The sequence below is a fragment of the Strongyloides ratti genome, assembly GCF_001040885.1.
Source record: "Strongyloides ratti genome assembly S_ratti_ED321, chromosome : 1".
Taxonomy (NCBI): domain Eukaryota; kingdom Metazoa; phylum Nematoda; class Chromadorea; order Rhabditida; family Strongyloididae; genus Strongyloides; species Strongyloides ratti.
Window position 1 is genome coordinate 11,219,175 of NC_037307.1, and position 21,323 is coordinate 11,240,497.

The 21,323-nt window shown below is 22.0% G+C and overlaps 5 protein-coding genes across 5 annotated transcripts; 2 read left to right on the top strand and 3 right to left on the bottom strand.

Moving 5' to 3' along the window:
- Positions 1-1,864: 1,864 nt before the first annotated feature.
- Positions 1,865-3,769, top strand: SRAE_1000343700 (Hypothetical protein; the record flags this gene model as incomplete). Its single annotated transcript, XM_024650626.1, has 2 exons — positions 1,865-1,960; positions 2,009-3,769. 2 exons carry the CDS (start codon positions 1,865-1,867, stop codon positions 3,767-3,769), a joined length of 1,857 nt encoding a protein of 618 aa, XP_024504385.1.
- A 120-nt stretch (positions 3,770-3,889) lies between these two features.
- Positions 3,890-5,540, bottom strand: SRAE_1000343800 (Hypothetical protein; the record flags this gene model as incomplete). Its single annotated transcript, XM_024650627.1, has 2 exons — positions 3,890-5,450; positions 5,515-5,540. The coding sequence occupies 2 exons, from the start codon at positions 5,538-5,540 to the stop codon at positions 3,890-3,892; spliced, it is 1,587 nt and encodes a 528-aa protein (XP_024504386.1).
- Positions 5,541-7,244: 1,704 nt separating this feature from the next.
- Positions 7,245-10,177, top strand: SRAE_1000343900 (Leucine-rich repeat and Leucine-rich repeat, typical subtype and Leucine rich repeat 5-containing protein; the record flags this gene model as incomplete). Its single annotated transcript, XM_024650628.1, has 4 exons — positions 7,245-7,676; positions 7,721-7,914; positions 7,969-9,730; positions 9,791-10,177. The coding sequence occupies 4 exons, from the start codon at positions 7,245-7,247 to the stop codon at positions 10,175-10,177; spliced, it is 2,775 nt and encodes a 924-aa protein (XP_024504387.1).
- Positions 10,178-10,649: 472 nt separating this feature from the next.
- On the bottom strand, positions 10,650-11,294 carry SRAE_1000344000 (Methyltransferase-like protein 5; the record flags this gene model as incomplete). The annotated part of the gene is made up of 1 exon (XM_024650630.1): positions 10,650-11,294. The coding sequence occupies one exon, from the start codon at positions 11,292-11,294 to the stop codon at positions 10,650-10,652; it is 645 nt and encodes a 214-aa protein (XP_024504388.1).
- A 1,243-nt stretch (positions 11,295-12,537) lies between these two features.
- SRAE_1000344100 (Rho GTPase-activating protein domain and WW domain and Pleckstrin homology domain and Rho GTPase activation protein domain and Pleckstrin homology-like domain-containing protein) lies at positions 12,538-15,938 on the bottom strand (the record flags this gene model as incomplete). The annotated part of the gene is made up of 5 exons (XM_024650631.1): positions 12,538-12,634; positions 12,864-14,446; positions 14,586-14,979; positions 15,244-15,731; positions 15,807-15,938. 5 exons carry the CDS (start codon positions 15,936-15,938, stop codon positions 12,538-12,540), a joined length of 2,694 nt encoding a protein of 897 aa, XP_024504389.1.
- Positions 15,939-21,323: the final 5,385 nt, after the last annotated feature.

The following is a 21,323-nucleotide window of genomic DNA, read 5'->3' on the forward strand; positions in this document are numbered from 1 at the left end:
AATTAATGATAAATTTTTTTTTTTTTTTTAATTTTTTTTTTAATTTTTTTAATCCATCTTGTAGAAAAGAAGATGAGGAATCTGATAGACGTATTTATTTTTCAAAAAAATTATTTTAAAGATACGTTTCTATCATTTTAATTTGGGGGGGGATATAACGGAATAGTACCTATTTTTTTTTATTATTTTATTAAAATATCAATATAAAATTATTTACATTTTTTTTTAATTTTTAAAAAAAAATAGTAGTAATAATATTTAAGATAAATATAATTAGTGTTAAAAATTCTTCTTAAAAATATTTAAAAAAAAGAAAACATCTTATAAATAATTATTATAATTTAAACATAGTCAATGTAGAAAATATGAGATTAAAACAAAGTATCTTCATATATTTTTAAAAAGTGTTGCATAAATCAAAAATCTTTTTTTTTTCATTAAATGTAAAGAAAATAATTTTTTTTATAAAATTTTATTCATTAATTATTGTAGTTATTCACCTCTATTACTTAATCAATTATTAAGTTTTTTAAATACATGCTATATCCACAGAAATATATAACAATGAAAAAAAAATCATATTATAATATTTAGTAAAATCCTTTAATTAAGTTTATATCCTTTTTTCTTAGTGACGTCGAGAATAACAATAACAATCTCCAGTTTGAAACCAAAGTGTTGATCTACAACCACCAACACGCCATCCTTTTTTTTCACAAGCTTCTAAACATTCAAGTGGATTTGAAAAGATACTACAATACTTTCCTCTTATATATTCACCTTCATTTGATGTTAATGAAAATTGAATAAATAAATTAAAAGAAAAAAAAATAAATAAAAATATATGTATATTCATAAGAAAAAATTTGTAACATTTAATATAGTACTAGGAATAATTATATATAAAATTATTATGTAAATTTTTTAAATTATAAAATTATTATCATAACAAAGAATAAAAAATCTTTGATATTAATAAAAAAAAAAACAATTATTAAAATTATATATATTTTATGGTATAATCATTTTGTCAAATACAAAATCTTATGTTGGAAAAAAGTTACAGTTTGAATTATACTTATTCAACAGTAAAAATTGGCATTTTAAAGTTGTTTAAAATCAACTTAAATTTATAACCTGTAATTTATCTACTCATTATTACTATTTTTTAAAATTTAATAAATACAATATTAAAAAATAAATTATATAAATGCTAATATATAATTTACCAAACAAAACATAAACAATGATTTTAAAAAAATTACATTGATTAGAATAGAAATCAAAATATTAGAGATATATAGTACATATTATTTGACTTTCTTTCAGAAAAATGTTTCTTGACCAATACATTTGTTTGATTGTATTGTTTTTTTTTTACTTAATAAAAATGCATTTTTCATTGAATTTAAATTAAATCAAGAAAATAATTATAATCTTACATAATTTTATTTCTATTTAATAAATTTTTTAAAATGTAAATATTTTAATCATTCTTTTACAATTCTAGATATAAAAAAAATTTTCTAAACAAGATTTATATAATATCATAAATTTTTATATCTATAAATATATTAATTTATAAATATGTAATTATTTCCTATGATAAATATGATTTATATTATTTTTCTAAATTATTTGATAAAAAAGGTATTTAAAAATTATATTTTATTTAACCACCGCTTAATACTAATTTTATTTCACCAATAATTAAACATTGATTTAATCATAAAAATATGAATTATTATTAAGTAGAAATGTTTTAAAAAGTTTTGTTTTTTTCAACTTTTTTGCTTTATATTTAAAATTCTATATATAATATTTTATTTCTAGAAAGTTATTTTAATTATTTTTATCAGTAAAAATGAATAATCGTGATTTTAGTCAAGTCTGTGAAGATTTTTTGAAACAATTAGTTGAACTTGAGAATGATAATACTGAGGCAAATAAAGTATTTAAGGTATATTTTATATATATTATAAATATTATCACTATTTTTTAATTTTAGAATTTTAATAAAGAACTCAATCCAATTGATAGAAATAGAAGACAAAAGAATACTCTAAAAAAAGAAACATGTGTAGCAATAATTGAAAAATTTTATGAAGTTACCAAATTGAATAAAAATTTAAATAGTATTTGGGGAAATTATACAAATATTTTAAAATATAATGAAATAAATTGTAGAAAAAAATTAATAAAATTAATGGAAAATGATTGTGAAAAGGAAACAATTCCTCCAGGAGTCTTGGGACTATTTTTTAATGAAAAAAATGACTTAGCTAGATATATTACTAAAAAAGAAATTGTTATTCAGGCAATATGTATTGTGGAAAATATTTCAATTAATAGTTTGGAGAAATCAAAAGTTATTAAAGATATGGAAGAATTCTTTTTAAGTATAGATGGTAATTTTTTAAAAAATTTAAATAATTCATCTATAATGAGTGAAGACGAGAGAGAAGAATATTTTGAAGACTTTTATAATAGATATAAAATAAAAAAGGAATATGTTATTGAACTTTATCTAATTATTGAAAATGTTGATAAATTTTCACAATTATTTGATATTTTTAAGGAAACTTTTGATGGAAGTATGGTATTAGATACATCAATTTCTGTTTTTAATGATCCATCAGATTTTGTTTCATTCAATAAAATTTCTAACATCAAAAAACTTTTAAAAAATTTTCAAAAAAACATAATAAAAGAAAGTGTATTTTTGGATAATGTCTATAAAATGTGTATAGAAGATAGCAGTAATAAAAAAATACTTCTTAATTTTATGGAAAAAGATATCTATCCAAAAGAACTTGTATCAATTATTAAAGATTTTGAGATGACTTCTTATGATAATGAAATTCCAAAAAAATTTAATTTTCTATCTTCCAATGATAATTTTCCATCATCTAAGAAATACTATTTTAATGAATCTAACATTGATAATTTAACCATCTTCAATACTATTGATAGTGTTAAAATTTTAGACAATGAAATAATTAAGTCATTAGAGATAAATCCAACTGAAACCCCATTTTTCTTTTTTGATATTAAAACTATGATTATGTACAGAAAAGAATATTTAGCATACATAACTATAAAGCGTGGAAAATCATTTTGGATAATTAATTGTATTAATCCTGAAAATCAAGTTTTTGTATTTGACTTCTTAGAGAAAATTTTTACAAACATAGACATTTCAATTGTTATGTATAATTTCCAACAAACAATGAATAAACTTTGTTCATTTTTTAAACTTGCAGAAAAAAAAATGAAAAAAACAATATCAAACATTTTCAGCATTCATTTGATAATTAATAGTTTTGTTCACAAGAATAGTGAAGATCCTGAAATAAAAAAAATTTTTCCTTTTACTTATAAAGATGTATTTGTTTATAATGATGAATTTAAGAATCTTTCCAATAAAAATCAAAGTATAAAGTTTGTAGAAAAAATTTTAGATGACGGAGATTCAGTTATGTCACAAACTATTAAAAACATTTGTAAAGATTTATCTTTTTCTCAAGCTGTTCATTTGATTTTGGAAAAACCATTTGATGAGTCTGAAGATACTAAATATTCATTTTGGCAAAGGAATCCATTAAGAGAAGCACAAATGTTATCAATGAAAATGAGACTAAATGCTTTAGAAGAAATGTTTATGAAATTAAGAGAAATAATAAATAAAAAGATGAATTTAAACTATAAAAAGAACTATATCCCAAGAACGGAAACTTTCTTCAACAAATACAAACTTGCAATCAATTAATTTTAATTATAAAAATAATACTTTGTTAATTAATTAAAAGCTTTAATTATATAATACTTTATTGTTATTATATAATTTTTAAAAATATTTAAAAAAAAAAATAAAAATTAATAAAAATATTTAAAAAGAAGATGCAGAAAAAATTTCTTTAAAATAATGTTGAATATTATAACAATCTTGAAAGTTATTGAAAAATATTGTTCCTTTAATATTATCAGTACAAATGTATTGTTTAGAGAAACGTTCAGTTTTACTATAATATCTAAAAGATTTACTATAATATCTATTATCTTCTTCATGGAAGTAAAAGGAATCAACAACCATACATATTGATACTGTTTCTGGTAATTCAAGAATATCAGTATAATATGTCACAAAACATTTAAGATTTTTAAAATATTTTAAACAATCTTTGCTAGTTTTATCAATTTTTCCTAAAAATAAAAATGTTAATTTAGGAAATAGTTCACTAAGCAAAATAGCTTTTTTATCATCCATCAAAGTTATTCCTGATAAAACTAAATTTTTAACTGAATTAGGACATAATTTTAAAAATTCTAATATTTCATTTTGAAGAAAATTTCTATAATTTTCATCGTTACTTTGGTCGAAAAATGAAAATAATAAAGTTTTTAGAGATCTAAGATTTTTCAAATTTCTGGCATTATTTAATATTATATTTTCATTAATGATTCTTCTTCTGGAAATTTCAAAAAATTTAGATCTAAAATAAATTTGTAAATTTTTAAGATTAATCATATCTTGTAGAAAATGGCAAAGATTAAGTAATTGATACTCTGATTTTACATCATGCCATAATGTATGAATGTAAGATAAAGTTGAACGATCCAATTCATTAAAATTAGCATTTAATCTAAAACGCATCATAGGTATTTTGGTTATATGTAGTGGAATTTGATTCTCCAAAATATATCCTAGTATATTTTTACGTTCCAAATTTGATAAGTTTAAGACAAAAACTTCATCATAACTTATTCCTGTTAATCTTGTTTCAATTGCAATATTTTTATTTTTAATAGCATTAATAAAAATTTTTAATAAATTATTTGAATTAATACCATCCAAAATAACTACTATTTGTTCAAGATTTTTAAAACCATTAAGCAAAGTGTTCTCAAATTCAATAGGAATTCTACAATTTGAAAAAAAAGGATTTATTCTATGACCAAGTTCAATCTCCAGTACCTTCACACTATCATTTGTTATTTCAGAAAAGAAGTATATAAAATGTGCATGACTAGATATAAAAAAAGTAAAATCAAAACGTAATCTTTGAATCCATAAATTAGTTTGTAAAAAATCATTAACTTCCTTTCCTATTTCAGTCATTCTACGAGCCATAAAATCTCCTGAAACACTTTCAATTTTTATTGGAGCAATTCTAAATTTTTTTAAAACAAATGAATCATTAGATAGTTTTCTAAACATCTCGACTTGAGATGGTGTAATTTTTCCATGACAATCAATTGCACAGCTATTATTATATGGATTTGCATAATTAACATATTTTAAATATTTGATTAATTGAATCTTTCTATATATAAACTTAGAAGTATAACTAAAGTTACAAATATCTTCTAGAGATAAGTAAGTAAAAAGGTGTTTCAAAATATGATCTTGATTAATAATCATATAGAATAATTTAGTCTCACTTTTCATTCTAAAAAAAATATTATATGTTTTAAAAAAGATATAATAAAAAAATTTATTTTTAAAATTTATACCTTTTCAAATTATTGAATAGGAACATTTTGAAACAAAGAATGTTTTAGAAGCACATAAAATAAGTTTTTAATATCTGGTAAAATATTTCACCTTTAATATTTTGGTAAAAGTTATCAATTTATTTATTGCAGCAACATAAAATAGATAAAAGTATTTCTTCTATTCTATGTAGTATTTTATACAAATGCACTTTAAAACAATAAGATTATCTTTGACACTTGAGATATAAACATTTTTATTAAAATGTAGCAAACCAAGTAATTGTCGTCACAAGTACATTAAATTGGTTAAACAAAAAAAATAAATAAATAATTCATTAACCAATTAAAATATTTTTCTATCTTCAATGAATCCATAGAATAATTAAAAATCACTCTTCATTATTATTTCCTTTAAATATTTATTAAAACAAAATAATTATAGATACTTAGCATTTTATTGTTGCACAACAAAAGAATCTATTTTATAAATAAAATTATATTATCTATGAATTTTTATATTAGTTTACAATAAATTTTTTTACGTAATTGATAATTTTACATTACAAGTAAAAACTTTAATTTTTTATTAGAGATAATTCTTTTAGTTTGTAAAAATATCAATTTCTTAAAAAGTCATTTAAAATAATTACATTAAATTGATATCAGTGCTAAAAAACATAGAATTTTATTAATTGTTAAGAATTTCTACTATTATTTACAAATATTATTAAAATTCAACAAAAATGTAAATTTTCTAACACTTCCAGCTTAAAATAAATTCTACAATAACCAAGTGAAGGATTACTTATTATTGGCATAATCACAGATTCCTGAATAAGTAAAAAATTTGTCTCTTTTTAATTAAATACATAGTATAAAACAATTTTTAAAGTAGTACAACATATAATAAGCTATATATAAATCATAGAAAGTTTGTTAAAATAAAAAAAAATTTATTGATAAAAAGACCTTGTGTAATATAATTAAAATTTTAAAAACTCCCATGCTACCATATCTTTATCTGGAGTTGTTAAATCGACAAATCTTTAGATTATATTTGTAAAATTATAAAATTTTCTAGATATGTTATAATTACCCCTTTGAAAGTAAGTTATATATAAAAAATAATAATAAACGGTACTTACAAAGAAATCTCAATTTAAACTTTGTAAAAAATATGAAAGTTTAAAATTAATAAATAACATTTTTAAGACTGATTTTTAACTGATAAAGTCATACCAGTATAAAATAAATATTCAAGAATAATAAAAAAAAACTGATTTACTTCATAAAATTTGATTAGTATTAAGTTTTGACAATATCACAAAATTTACTTCATATTTTGCCAATACACTTTACACATGAACCATAGGACTTAATTATATGATAATATATAATAAGTGGACACAGATATTTATGTTTAAAGCACAAATCAGAGTGCAATAAATTTCTTTAAAGATTCAATATCATATCAAACATCATATTATACTCTATTATTAAAAGGTTTTTTGAACTATCTAATTTCTTTGTACCAGACATTTTCTCAAAAAAAAACCAAATGAAATAAAAGTCATCTTTAATTTGGTAACATAAATGATTGAAGTTCTTTTTTCATAGTGACATAAACAAAAAAATCATCACTTTAGACGTCATCTTAATTTTTTATATAATATATTAATTCATCTTTATAACTAAATTCATTTGGTATTTTTTAAGTTGTCATACTCTTTTTTTTTGACAATTTTTAGATGTTTCGAAACTATTTACTACTAACGTTACTGGTTTTTTCATGTCGTCCTGTATTAACGACTGATAATGGATACGTTGAATGCCCAAATGGCTTGGATGACGTTTGTAAATGCTCTTATAATGCTGTTGGAAGTAGAATTGAGTGTCCTGGTACTGATCCACGTGAAATTATTACCCGATTAAAAAATAATTATATTCATGTTTTAATAATAGAGAATTGTAACATTCCGAAAATTCTACCACCTTTACCAGCAGGAAGAATTAGATCTCTTGAATTATCACATTGTAATTTGGAAGAAGCCAGTATTGGAGCTTTTACTTTACTTTCTAGTGAATTGAAGGAGCTCCATTTGAATAATAATCAATTTAAAAAATTCCCAAATCTAGGAATTCTACCAAAATTAATATCATTGAATTTATCTAACAATAGCGTAAGTTGGTATTTGTCTTTAAAAAGTAATCATTTTTTTTTAAGATATCCCATGTCGAGCCAAATGTTTTTTCGGGACTTAAGGGTGTTCGAAGTCTTCGTCTTAAAAATAATTTGCTACAAAACCTTTCGTCGAATGCATTCAACGATATTAGGAAATCAATAAGTATTCTTGATTTACGTGGGAACAAGATTTCCAACACATCATCATTCTTCAAAAAAAATATGACTTCACTTGAGTATGTAGATTTATCTTTTAATAGATTGTCAAGCATAAGTCCTGGTGAATTTAGTGGTTGTAAAAATTTGATTGAACTTCGATTAGTTTATAATATGATTCAAAGTTTTACATCAGAAGCTTTTGGGAGTGATACACAGTTAAAAAAACTTTACTTAGGAGGAAATCATCTAAATTCTACTCATATATCAAATTGTAAAGGATTTAATCAACTTGAGTTTCTAGATATAAGTCATAACAAAATTGAGAAAATCCCTGAATTTTATGGTTTTCCTAATGTGTCAATTGTGAAGTTAGAAAAAAATATGATTGCCGAGATTAAGAAAGCTAGTTTTAAAGGATGTTCAAATGTAAACGCATTGTTTTTGGATGGTAATGTTATAAATAAAATTGAGGACGATTCATTTATTGGACTCAATAACTTAACGGTACTTGGATTAGGGGATAATTTGATTACTAAATTTACAAAAAGATCTCTTAATGGTGTAAAGAGACTTAAAAAGTTAAATCTTAGAAAAAATTCACTAACAGAAATAGGTGAAGAAACATTTAGAGATACTTTGGAGTTATCCGCTATCGACTTGTCAAGTAATGATATAAATAAAATACCTAGAAAATTGTTCCACAGACTCCCGAAATTGGATTATATAGATTTATCAAAGAATCGTATAACTGTAATCGAAGCTATGTCTTTTGACAATAAAGTTTCGAATATTCTTTTAACTGAAAATCCATTACACTGTGATCAAAATATGGAATGGTTCATGAATTTTATATCAACTTTATCTATTCGTACAGCTCCAGTCAAATCTCAAGAAGCTAAATGTGTCTTTCCGGAAAAATTTGTTGGTAAGGGATTAAAAGAAGTTGTTATTATGAAAGCGAATGATACAATTACAAGATCTCTGGCTCCATTTAATTCACCACCAGCAATTGCTGGTGCTAATGTTCTAGGAAGTCTTTTTCCACCTGGTTCTGCTGGTTTACCAATGATGAGTCACAGTGTTCAAAGTATGCCAGTTGTTGGAGCATTATCTAGAATTATTCCTGGTATTAAAGAAACTACTGCCAAAGAAGATATATGGAGAAATTTATTGGGACGTGGTAATAAAAATACTGATCAATTAAATTCAGCAATTGAAGAGTTTGTTAATCCAATAACACGTATGGCTGGTGGTGATGCATTACCATCAGATATTGAAAGTTTAGTACAGGCAGTTCCAAAAATGGTTGTACATGCAACTGAAGAGAATGCATCTTCAGGAGGTAAACATTTTAATATATCATCATTACCTCCAAATGTCCTTGAACATTTACTTAATGGTGGTTCTATACCAGGTGTAGAAAGAGATGTAATGGATGATTTAATTAGAAAAAATTTTAATAGAATTATAGTTGCTATAGAAAAATTGAGAAATGGTACGGGTACTGAAGAAGATGTAGCAAGAATTATTCCACCTTTTGAAAAATTACCACCATCAGTGGTAAGAAAATTTATAGCTGGTGATGATGTAAAGTTTGTTGATGAATATGGAATGGATTTAATAAGGAATTATTATCTTGAGCGTCTTCCAATTGATTTTGACGATCTATATGGTGATGAAGATGAAGAAAAGAAGGAGAATTACTTATTTAAAACACCGTTTGCTAGAAAGATCTTTAAGTTATTACCAAAAGGATATAATATTAGTAAGATTCCTAAGAATGTACTTGAGACAATTGTTTCTGGAGGTGTTCCAGATTTTAGAGATTTACCATTAGATCTCCAGGAACACTTTAAAGAACATAGTTCTGATTTAGTAAGAATTTTTGAATCGGTATGTTTCATTGTTATAGGTATATATTTATTGTAATAAAATATTTCTAATAATTTATAGGAAAACAAATCAATTGATTTATTAATGAGTAAATTACCTAATTTTGATAAATCTCATTTGGATCGAGTAGAAACATATGATATTTCTAAATTATCAGCAAACGTAGTGGATCAAAAAGAATATACTTCATGGAAAGAGACTGTTTTTTACACAACATTAATATTATTAGGAATTATATCATTTTTAGCAATATGTTACATAACATATTTGGCAATAAGAATATACCGTGGTCAGTATCCCCCTAGAAAGAAGGAAGGTACAAAAGCAAAAAATAATCAATCAGCATTACCTCGTGTTGTTTTTACACCAAATCACCATTCAACACCACGTGGTGTTTTCTCTTCGGCTCGTCAACGTTTCTCTGCTGAAAGATTTGAAAGACAATAAATTATCTATATATTTTGAAAAATTTTTTGTATAATTTTATTTTTTAAATGTCATATATAAAAATTTTATTGTATACTTTTATTTTTTGAATGTTATATATAAAAATTTTAGACATTGATTTAATGATATTATTTGAATTGCTTCAACCATTTATGTTTAGATGATGAGTACCATTTTAGATATATACTTCTGATAAAAATTAAGGAATGAGATTTTTATTTTCTATTATAATAGTATATTTAATAAGATTACTAAAAAATAATATTATTAGAAATAATTTAAAAAATAATATACAGTGATACTACATATCTTTTTTTAAAAACATCAAATTAATTAAAAAAAATGAAATACAAACATAATGTATGAAAGATCATTATATTTTGTAGTATAAGGTTAATTTCAAAGTTATATAATTTTTAACAAAATAACAATTTTTAATAAACAATAACTTAGTGACAAATATAACTAATAATTATTTTTTATAAAACTTTATCAAATCTACATCAATATCTTTTGTTTTTTGTTTGTGAAATTTATAGGTTTTATCGAGATTCCATCTTAGTTGTGCAATACATTCAGTTTCAATACCATCAACACTGTTACCATGTTTAATCACAAAATTTCTTGTACTTGTTTTATGTAATGAAAATAAACTTCCACCATTTTTTAACATTTTTAAACCAATTTCAATAAATTTTATATCAATACCAGAATTATTTTTTGTTCCAAATGGTGGATTTGTAATTATTATATCAAACATGTCTTTATACTTTTCAACATTTTTATCTTCTAAAAGATTACAGTTAATTAATTCAATATTTATATTGTCCTCCAATTCACTATTCTCAATATTTTCCCTACATATATCTAGTGCTTCTTCATCAATGTCAAAACCAACTAACATTGATGGTTCAAACGCTCCAGCACCTAATAATAAAATACCAGGTCCACAACCAAGGTCAGCCACTTTTTTATCTTCAAATCCTATTAAATCTTCTATTGTTGTTATAATATCTATACATAACTCTGGTGATGTAGAATATTGTTCAAATTCAATTTTCGGATTTTTAAATGATGACAATGAACTAAGGTACCATTCAAATTGTTTACGTTTCATCTTTTTAATCTTAAATTTTATAAATAATTTATTTAAAATAACTTTTAATTGATAATTGATATGTTAATAGAAGAAAAAAATTGGACTTAAATTGATAAATTCTTAGATAAAAAAATAAATATACGGATATATTATTTACTAAAAAAAATGTTAACTAACAACTGGTAAACACTGTATTTATTAACAGTTATTGTAGTTATTGCTTTTAGTGTTTCAAATAGAAAAAGTGCAGAAATGACATACTAAATTCCAAAATGTATTAAAACATTCTATTTAAGACAGTTATTTAAATAAATATAATAAAAAACAACAAATTATTTATTAACAATAATTTATTATATAAACAATATAAACAATAATAAAAACTTTAATTTTATAAAACAATATTTATTTATCCATGTAAATAAATCTAAATTATTAGATTAATTATTAAAAATAAAAGTTACCATTCAAATGTAGAAATAACTCCCTTAAATGAAACTTAAAAATAAAAAAGATAAGTAAGGCTAAATAAAAAAAACTTACATTTACAAACTTTAAAAGTGGTATATCTTTAAATTTATTTTTTCTAAGTACTATAAATACCCTGAACATCGTTCCTACTTTTCATGACAAAGTACAGCAATTTAATAATTTTTTTAAGCAGTTTAAAATTATTTTTAATAAAGAAAATAAACCAGTTGAAGATTTCGGCAAAATTAAAAATCTAGCAACCTTTTTTGATAAATATGGACTTGAAATTATTTGTATTTTTAAAATTTTATAAAATTTAATTAATTAAAATAAAAAAATAGGAAATTTTTAATAGAAAAAAAAAACATAAAATAGTTTATATACTTTTTTTATAGTTCTGATTATCATTGCTATTACGCCTACCATTAATCTATATTTTACTAAATAAATTTTAAACAATTTATATTTGTTCCCAGTTTTTATTATCTATCATTATATGATAACATGTAAAACGCTTGATATTATTTTTAAAAAAATTAATCTTAAAACTTTTTAATATTCAATAAATGTATTACTTGAATTAGATATTATCATTTATCAATATATAACTTCTTTTAGAAAAAATTTTCAATAATGTATAGTGTAAAATTGGATAAATAAGAATGATTTTTCTATTTAATTGAAAAGTTTTTTTTTTTAAAATTTGAGAAATTCAAAATATAACGTCAAAATATTAAAAAATATTATTTACAAAACGTTTTTTTCAACCTTTTTACCGTTTGGACAAGTTTTACTTCAAAATCATCTGAAACAAAACTTTTGCAGCAGATGCTAATGTTGTACTTTTCTGCACTCTATGATGTAATATCTTTTTGATAAAAAAAAATCTATAATGAAAAAAATGACCATATTTATCGTTATCAGTAAATTTTTTTATGTTAGAAAAGTTTATTAAATATTAAATATCGAAAATAATTTTTCAAAACTTATTTCTCCTCTATATATATATAGGATGTAGGATATTAATGTTGATTCAACTACAAACCGGAAGTGTAATTTTTAAAAATTGAAAATTTGTCCAATTTTGTTAAAACAAATTCTAAAACTTGACCATACATTATCATTTTAAAAGCCAAATTTTGATTTGGTTGCACAGGAGGAGATATTTCTTTTTTTTGAAGTTTCTTTTTACTACTACTAGTATTTTTAGATTCTTTGGTACTTTTACTTTTATTTATTATTGGCCTATCATCACACCCAAATAATGTTGGTCCAAAAACAATTGCTAAATTATGAATTTGCATTCTATTTTTATTTGAATAATTAGAAACTCGTTGAAGATGTTTTAGTAAATGAATTAATGTATGTTTATTTACTGTTGGTAATTTCATTAATAATTCATCAATTTTCACAAAACGAGTCTCCATATTTCCAGTTTGTATAGAATTAACAAAATCTTTATTCATACTAATTGGAAATAATGGTTCAGATAATTCTCTAAAGAATAGTTTTAATGTTCCTGTTAGTACATGAACATCTTCCTCATTCTTGATATCATCATAATTGTATTGATCAACCTTACATCTAATTTTTTGAATTGTTGAAAGATTACCAGAAACACGATACAACCCATCTGTTTCAAGACCCTTCTCCTCAATTATTTTTGTTATAACAATTAAAAATTTTGGTACAGTTGACTGTTCTTGCTTACATATTATTTCTAATGTACTACCAAAAACTGGTTCTGGTCTATAAATACCTCTATCTCTTAATGATTCTATTGAAGGTCTTGATCTGAAAAACCTTAATAATCTTTCAATTATTGATTCTTTTGTTGGCACTGGTTCACCGTTAATAGTATCAACACATGGTATACTTTCAATCATTGATGAAACCATTGAGTCACCTTTACTTATACTTTTTCCTTTTTTCATACTTTTTGATGATAAATAGGTACTTTTAGACATTATTGGTGTTTGCTGATTTATCAATGGTACATTCCTACTAGCAATAAAAGAAGAATTTCTCTGTAAAGGATTTGTAAAATCATTATTCACAGATGTAGGAGATGGAAAACCCGTTGGTGAGTTGAGAGATACAGTACAACTTTTTAATATTGAATACCAATTTAATGTATCATGTCTATCTGTTCCTTCAATTTGATACTCAACACATAAACCCTCTGAATCAGTTGTCTTAATTTCAATAATTGGTCTATTTTTTCTTTTTTCAATAAATGCTATATTTGCATTTTTTAAATCACAAACACCTAATGGTGCTTCATAATGTTTACCATGTTTTTCAGCACTTTTTTCATCTTTATAAAATAATAAATGATTTTTTGATAAAACCATAAAATTTTTTACCCACTCCTTTTTACGACTTTTTGAGGCAAAGTCAATAATTTTACATTTCTCTATTGATCCTTTCATTGTTGAAGTTGTTGTATTAGAGTGATGTAATGTAGGAGATGGTAATGTTATTGTATCTAATATTGGAGGATGTGAAAAATCAATACTTTTTAATTTTTCCAATGTCTGCCTAACATGCCCGTCTTTTGATATCTCTGGAATGTATGGACGTCCCTTTGTGCCCGTTTCTATACTACTATTATTCTTTGGAAAATTATTATATACTGTTGATGATGTTTGACCTCCACTTAAAATTCCAGAATCACTACTATTCACCATCTCGTTGGTCTAAAAAAAATTTTATTTAATACAAAAAAAAAAAAAACTTTTTTTTAATATAAAGTATTTTTTTTTCTTTAAAATTATACATAACACAAAACTATTTGTGTATTTTGATAGTATATAAAAATATTTAAATAAAATTTACCTCATGAATTGTTGGATTATGATTGTTTACGTAACCAGAAGTTTCAGATGATGTTTTTCTTGAATCAAATGTATCAGTACCAAAGTAGCACTTTTGGTCACCAGTAGGATGTGAAAAATATTCCCCAGACTCTGATAACTCTGGATGTTCTATTATACCCTTTTTGATGATGTCACCTCCAGTGCTATTACATCCCTGACTAGGAGGAGTAGAATTGGACATGATATTATTATCAATAGGATGAATTTCACTACTATTGATAATGGTAGATGTAAGCAGTGAAGTTGATGGTTGATTTTTTTGGAAATTATTGAATGCTGTGGTAAAAGAAGAAGCGACAGTGCGAGGCGGTTTCCATTGACAAACTAGCATCACCGGATGATAAAAGTATGATCTGTTAAATAAGCCGTTAATGAGGTATGACAAAAGTTTTTTTTTACTAAAGAATTTATTTAAAAGGTGCTTATTTTTTATCTATTTACTTTCTTATTATTATCACCAATTCAATCCTTCTAAGAGGTTAGTATTGGTATGATTTAAAGATACTTTTAAATATATATATATATATGTTATTTTCTCGCTATCTCTCATTCTTGTTAACAAATATATAAATATAAATTTTTTTTTTTTCATTTATAATATAAATATAAAATCTTACCTTCCACCGGGAGTTTTATATTCTCTCCAACCTGTTGGTAAAATTCGTATTGGTTGTGTATCCTCACAAGGCATAGGTGGATCTGGAGCTCTGTCAATTTGTGTTATTTCAGAAAGATTAGCATATACATGTTCGTCATCATCCTCCACCTGAAAAGTTTTCCCATAATATTTTGATGATGTTAAAAATGTTGATGTATTATTAAAAACATTATGTGGTTGTACATTTTCATAATATGAGGTAGTCATTGGATTAGTAGTTGAAGTTACTTGTACATTACCCATTAATATTGGTTCATAAATTGAAGATGTTGATGAAGATGCCACTTCATCAATTGTTGATTGAGTAACTGGTAATTTACATGTTAATTTTTCATCAACTATTCCAGATTCATTATTACGTGAAGGAAAAGAATAATCTTTAAGATTATTTTGTTCTTCATCTGTTGATGTGTCATTTTCTATAGTATTTTTATCTAACATACTACCCTACAAAAATTTTTAATATTTATAATAAAAATATTATATATATATATATATATATATATAATATGATAAGCTTACATGATCTTCTTCTGTACTTTGATACATTCGTTTAAACAACGGCGACTCTTGAATTGTCTCATGAAATCTTGGATTATTAGATGTTGTTGGAGTTATTCTATCCGACATAGAAGAGAGTGCAGTCAAACTCATAACAGCTTTCACATTAAGAAATAATTTTTTAATTCAACTTTTTATATTTTTCTTTTCTTTTTATATACTAAAAATAAAATAATAAAAAACATATAATATTTAGTTTGTTATATTAAAAAAAAAGCATTTATTATAAATAATATTATATTATATAAAATTAAGATAAATGTTTTGTATCAGACAGTGACAAATAACTAATTGAATTGGATAAATATAATTATAAATTATTTTTAAAAAAAAAACATATATATATATTATATGAACCAATATAAATTAAAAAAAAATATAAGGAGATGTATATATTTTCATTTTTAATGCTGAATAAAGAAATATTTTGTTAAACATTTTAAAATAACCATCTACTGCAAAGCTCCTATTGATGACAATGATATTTTGTTACCAAGATCGATATATAATGTTAAGGAACCAAAAAATAAATATTCTAATAAAGACCATATATATATATACATATATAAATTTATAAAATAGATAAAAAAAAATAACTGTTAAAAATAATGTACATAATATATTCTTTTTATAAAACTATATATATTAGTTTGTATAGAATAATTTATATAAAGATATTGGGAAAATGTATTTTTAATTTTTCTTCTAATAATTAAGAATAAAAATAAATCACCATCATATAAATGTTGCAAGATGTGATTATTTTTGTATAAATGAAAAAAAAAAATAAGAAAATAATAAAAAAGAAATATGTAAAAGAAGCATGTGTGATTTTAGTTAGAGACTATATATTAAGTGTACTTAATTATAGAAGAAAAACCTCATTTAAGTATAGATATATGGTGTTGTAGTAGAGTTTATAGATGAAAGCCAGATGTGAACCATTGTTGGTTGATAATAAATTGAACCTTTTTCTTCTAAAAGACATTGTTGGTAGTAGGTGCATTTATTAGATAGAAATAAATAATGATCATGCGCATTTGTTAAATATTTAGTTGATACTTCCTCATATAACAACAACAATAATACTTACTTTTCCTACCATCATCACACACATTTCTCTCTCATGTATATTCTCCTTTTCAAGTTTACCCCCCAGGACAAAAGAAATGTATACTCTGATAATAAATTAAAGAAATAAATTTATAAATACGAGCCAATTTAATGATAATAAAAATAATATATATATATATATATAATTTTACTTGGCCATAAAAACAATTTATTGCCAACAATCAGTTAGATTTATCTTTAAAAATGTTTTCGTAAAAATATAATTAACAATAAATAAACATTATGTTGTTTTTGATAATGGACAATGAATATTATAAAATTACTACCTTACGCCAATTTACAATTATCTAAAAATAAAAAATTAATTTACCATACATTACAATTCTAAAATTAAATGAAAAACTAGAAATATCTAATCTCATATTACAATAAAGATATATCACTTACTGATTTATAACAAAAAAATCTATTAAATATCTACAAAAAGCTTTTTCTTTACTACTAATAATTGAAAGTTTTTAATCAATCTAGATTTAAAGGTGAAAATCTTAATTAAATTAATGACAGTTATCACACAAAGCCAGTCAAAATAATCTAAATATATATTTAGGATGTCAATCTAAAAATCTTACTAATTATTAATACAATAACAAAGTACATTAAAAACTTTTAATTATTTGTTTTGATTCAAAGAACATTTTATAACTTATATATATTAACATCAAATGAGTTCACTTTGACTTTTTGTTTAAATAGACAGAAAGGACAAAAATTTAATAATAGTAATAGTAATATGATGGAAGATTATCAATAAAATTATGTCTGTTTGAAGATTAAAATAATAATAATAATTTGGACCGTAACATAATAAACAAGCTTTAATTTAGTTGTTGAGGAAAATTGAGAATGGTTGTTGTGGTAGTGGTGATGATGATGACGAAATCAATGAAAATATATATACATATATATATATAACATTAAAGGAGTCTTCAACTACTAATAACAATAACAATAATATTTTAAAATATATCAAAATAAGTTTATCTCCAAAATATAATCCTGTTTAGGCAAACAGAATTTATTTATTATTCCTCCATCAACTTATTTCATACCCTCTATTTCAATATTTTCTTTTATGAAACTCAAAGATAAGATTAATATCAAAATATATTGTCTTTGATATGCCTATTCCCTTATATTTATTAAGCCTACCATTGAGAGAAGAATATGTTAGTGTAGAATGATGTGTTTTCAAGAATGCGCTTACCAATTACTAATAACATAAACATGCTCAACATTGAACGAGGTTAAAAAGAAGAAAAGCAAATGTCAAGTTGAAATATAAGCCCTACTAAATAGTGATTAGTAAACAATATAAATGGAACTTGAGTATATTAAATTTAAAACTAGAAAGGAAGTTACGTTAAGTAAAAGAAAAAAAATATAATACTTCTGATTTTAAAATTTTACAACATACAAATCATTTATTATTCATATAATTAAAAATACACATATATATATGTATATCTGTACTAATAATTTTTTTTATATTTGAAACCACAAAAAAAGATAGATAAAATTAGTTAAAGATGATTGGATATTAGATAATGAAATTTTTAATTGCTCTCTTCAAATAAACTATTATCAATAAACTAGTATTTTTGGAGATAACAATTATGTTGGATGAAAAAAAATACTATTATAATGATTGTTATCAGAAGACAAATATAATAATGACAATGGCCATGGTATATATTTGTATAAATGTACATTTAATAAATGTAATAAATAGCCAAAAAAAAAATATATATATGTCTAAAAGAATGTATAATGAGAAATAGTAAACAATCATATCAATGATTCATATGTGTATCTCATTACATTTAAAAAAAAAGTATCAAGACACAGTATGTAGTTGTTGTTTGAAAGTAACAAAACTTTTTTCTATCTTGTTTTAGTTAGAAGTATAGAAATAGTTTATTAGTCTATTTTTAGATATACATTCATTTAGTTAAATACACTTAGAATCGCGTAATTTTGAACATATACTCAATTTAATTATGTCGCGGTCTTCTTTCCCGGTAATTATTTTATTACCCTATCCTATGAAGCTTTGTAGTTTTTTTTTACTATATATGTTATTTTCTAGGCGATGGCTATCTTTTTTTTTTATATCAATCAATATTAAATTTTTTTATTTTCAATATTCTTATTAACTTAATTTTTTTTTATGAATAAGTACTTAAATGAAAAAAACGGGTAATATTTTTAAAATATTTTGTTTTTGTTAATTGAAAAATAATTAATTCAATTTTTTGACCTTCACATTAAGAGTATTACTTGTTTTCATACTTTGGATTCTTATTTTTAATTAACATTAAATTTTATCAATTAATTTAATAGAAGTAGAATTTGTATAATTCTTTTCTGATTTTCTTAAAAGTATTATCAAAAAATAATTTATATGAATTTTCATTTAAAATAATTTTGGTAAAATTTTTAGAATATATAACTAAATTAATGATATTGTATATTATATATAACGAAATAATCTTTCAAATGATACACCACATTGGAATCAAATTAAATAATTTTTAGAAAACCTATAATATTTACATTGATAAAAATTAGAGATCAAATAAATCAAGAATTTACTTTGTTTATTTGTTGAATATAAAATCATATTATAAACATTATATTATAAAATAATATGTATCTTAATGTAGAAAACTAAAAACTTTATTTGAATACTAATAATAAGGGCAATTTTTTGCATAAGTAACCACTTTTTCCAAAACTTTTTTATTTTATCTTTCTTTACATATAATGTTTTCTTAATTATATTAATTTTCTAAAAACAATAAATTCATAAAATTGTAAACTAGAATATGTTAATGTTTACTTACATTTAAAACGGAGTAAAATGCATTTTTTTCAAATAAAAAAATTATTTTTGAATCAATTACCTTAAAAAATTGTTTTATAAAAAATCATTATTTAAAAAATAAAACAAATACCAGATTTTTTTTTATATTTTTACTCATTATTTTTATTTCAAACAACTATATAATGTATCATTATATGTTTTGATTTATGGAAAAAAATAATTTTTACATTAATACAGTATGAAGAATTTTATTAAAATTTAAAAAAAAAGATATAACAACAGCCATAAAATTATTTTATGCCATTTTTATTAACAATATAATATAATACAAATTTAAATAACCAGTATACATGTTTAATTATTATATTTAATTTCTGTAATTTAATATTAATTTATTATTAAAATAAAATCTACAGGTCATCAAGAATAGCATATTTAATTCTTATAAAAGTCTTTTAACTCTAATATCTATTTGAAAAATAATATAAAAATTTTTAAACCAAAATAAAAAATTTATTTAAAATATTCTTGAAAAAATTTTTTATAAAATACCTCAAAATATAATAATAGTTAATGTAGTAATATATAAAATCATTCTTAAATTTAGAGTTTCATACAAAAATTCTAAAAATAAAGAAATATTTTTTAAAAAAAAAAACAAGATTTATTAAAATAAAGATGTTAACAATATGAGTTTACAGAATGATGCAAAACAATTTTCCATAAAGTCATGCTAATGATTTAAACTATTAACTTAATTATAAAATCAAGTATAATTTTTTAAATTATAGTTGATTTTTTTAAAAAAAATCTGATAACTTATTAAAAATATAGTTTTTTGATAAATTTTTAACATTAATTTTTTTTTAAATTTTAAAATTCACTAATTTCATTTAAAATTTAATTTACTTAAATGCTTATTAAATTATTTAGAAATCCAATTAATGATTACTAAAGAAATTATTAAAAAAATGCAGAGTATGAAATATTAAATACTAAATATACCGAGTAATGTTGTATTAACATATTTAATTACAATTAATTCAAGAAAATAATTATTGTTTGTGCTTCGATTTTTTTTGTAATTAGTAAAAAAAAGTTTTTAAAAATAATTTAGTTATACTAATACTCTAACCAATTTTTTTGACATTAACTAATTTTTACATTATCAATTTATCTGTTTTCTCCATATATTTTTGTATTATTAACATAATAATGAAGAATGTTGAAAAATTAATTGTTAAAAAATTTATAAAATTGTTTAATTTTGTCACTTTTTATATTTTAATTTTTTGTATACATAAATTTTAACTTTTAATTAAAAAAAAGTATAACTTTTAAACAAGTTATAAGTAAATATTACGATATTAAAGATTTGAAAATTACGATTAACCAATGAATCTTTAAATACATTCTACAGAAACATAAAGATGAGATATTAAGAAGCGGGTAAAAAAACTTATAGTAAAAAGAATAATTAAGGAATATTTCATGCAATAAACATTATGAACATTTTA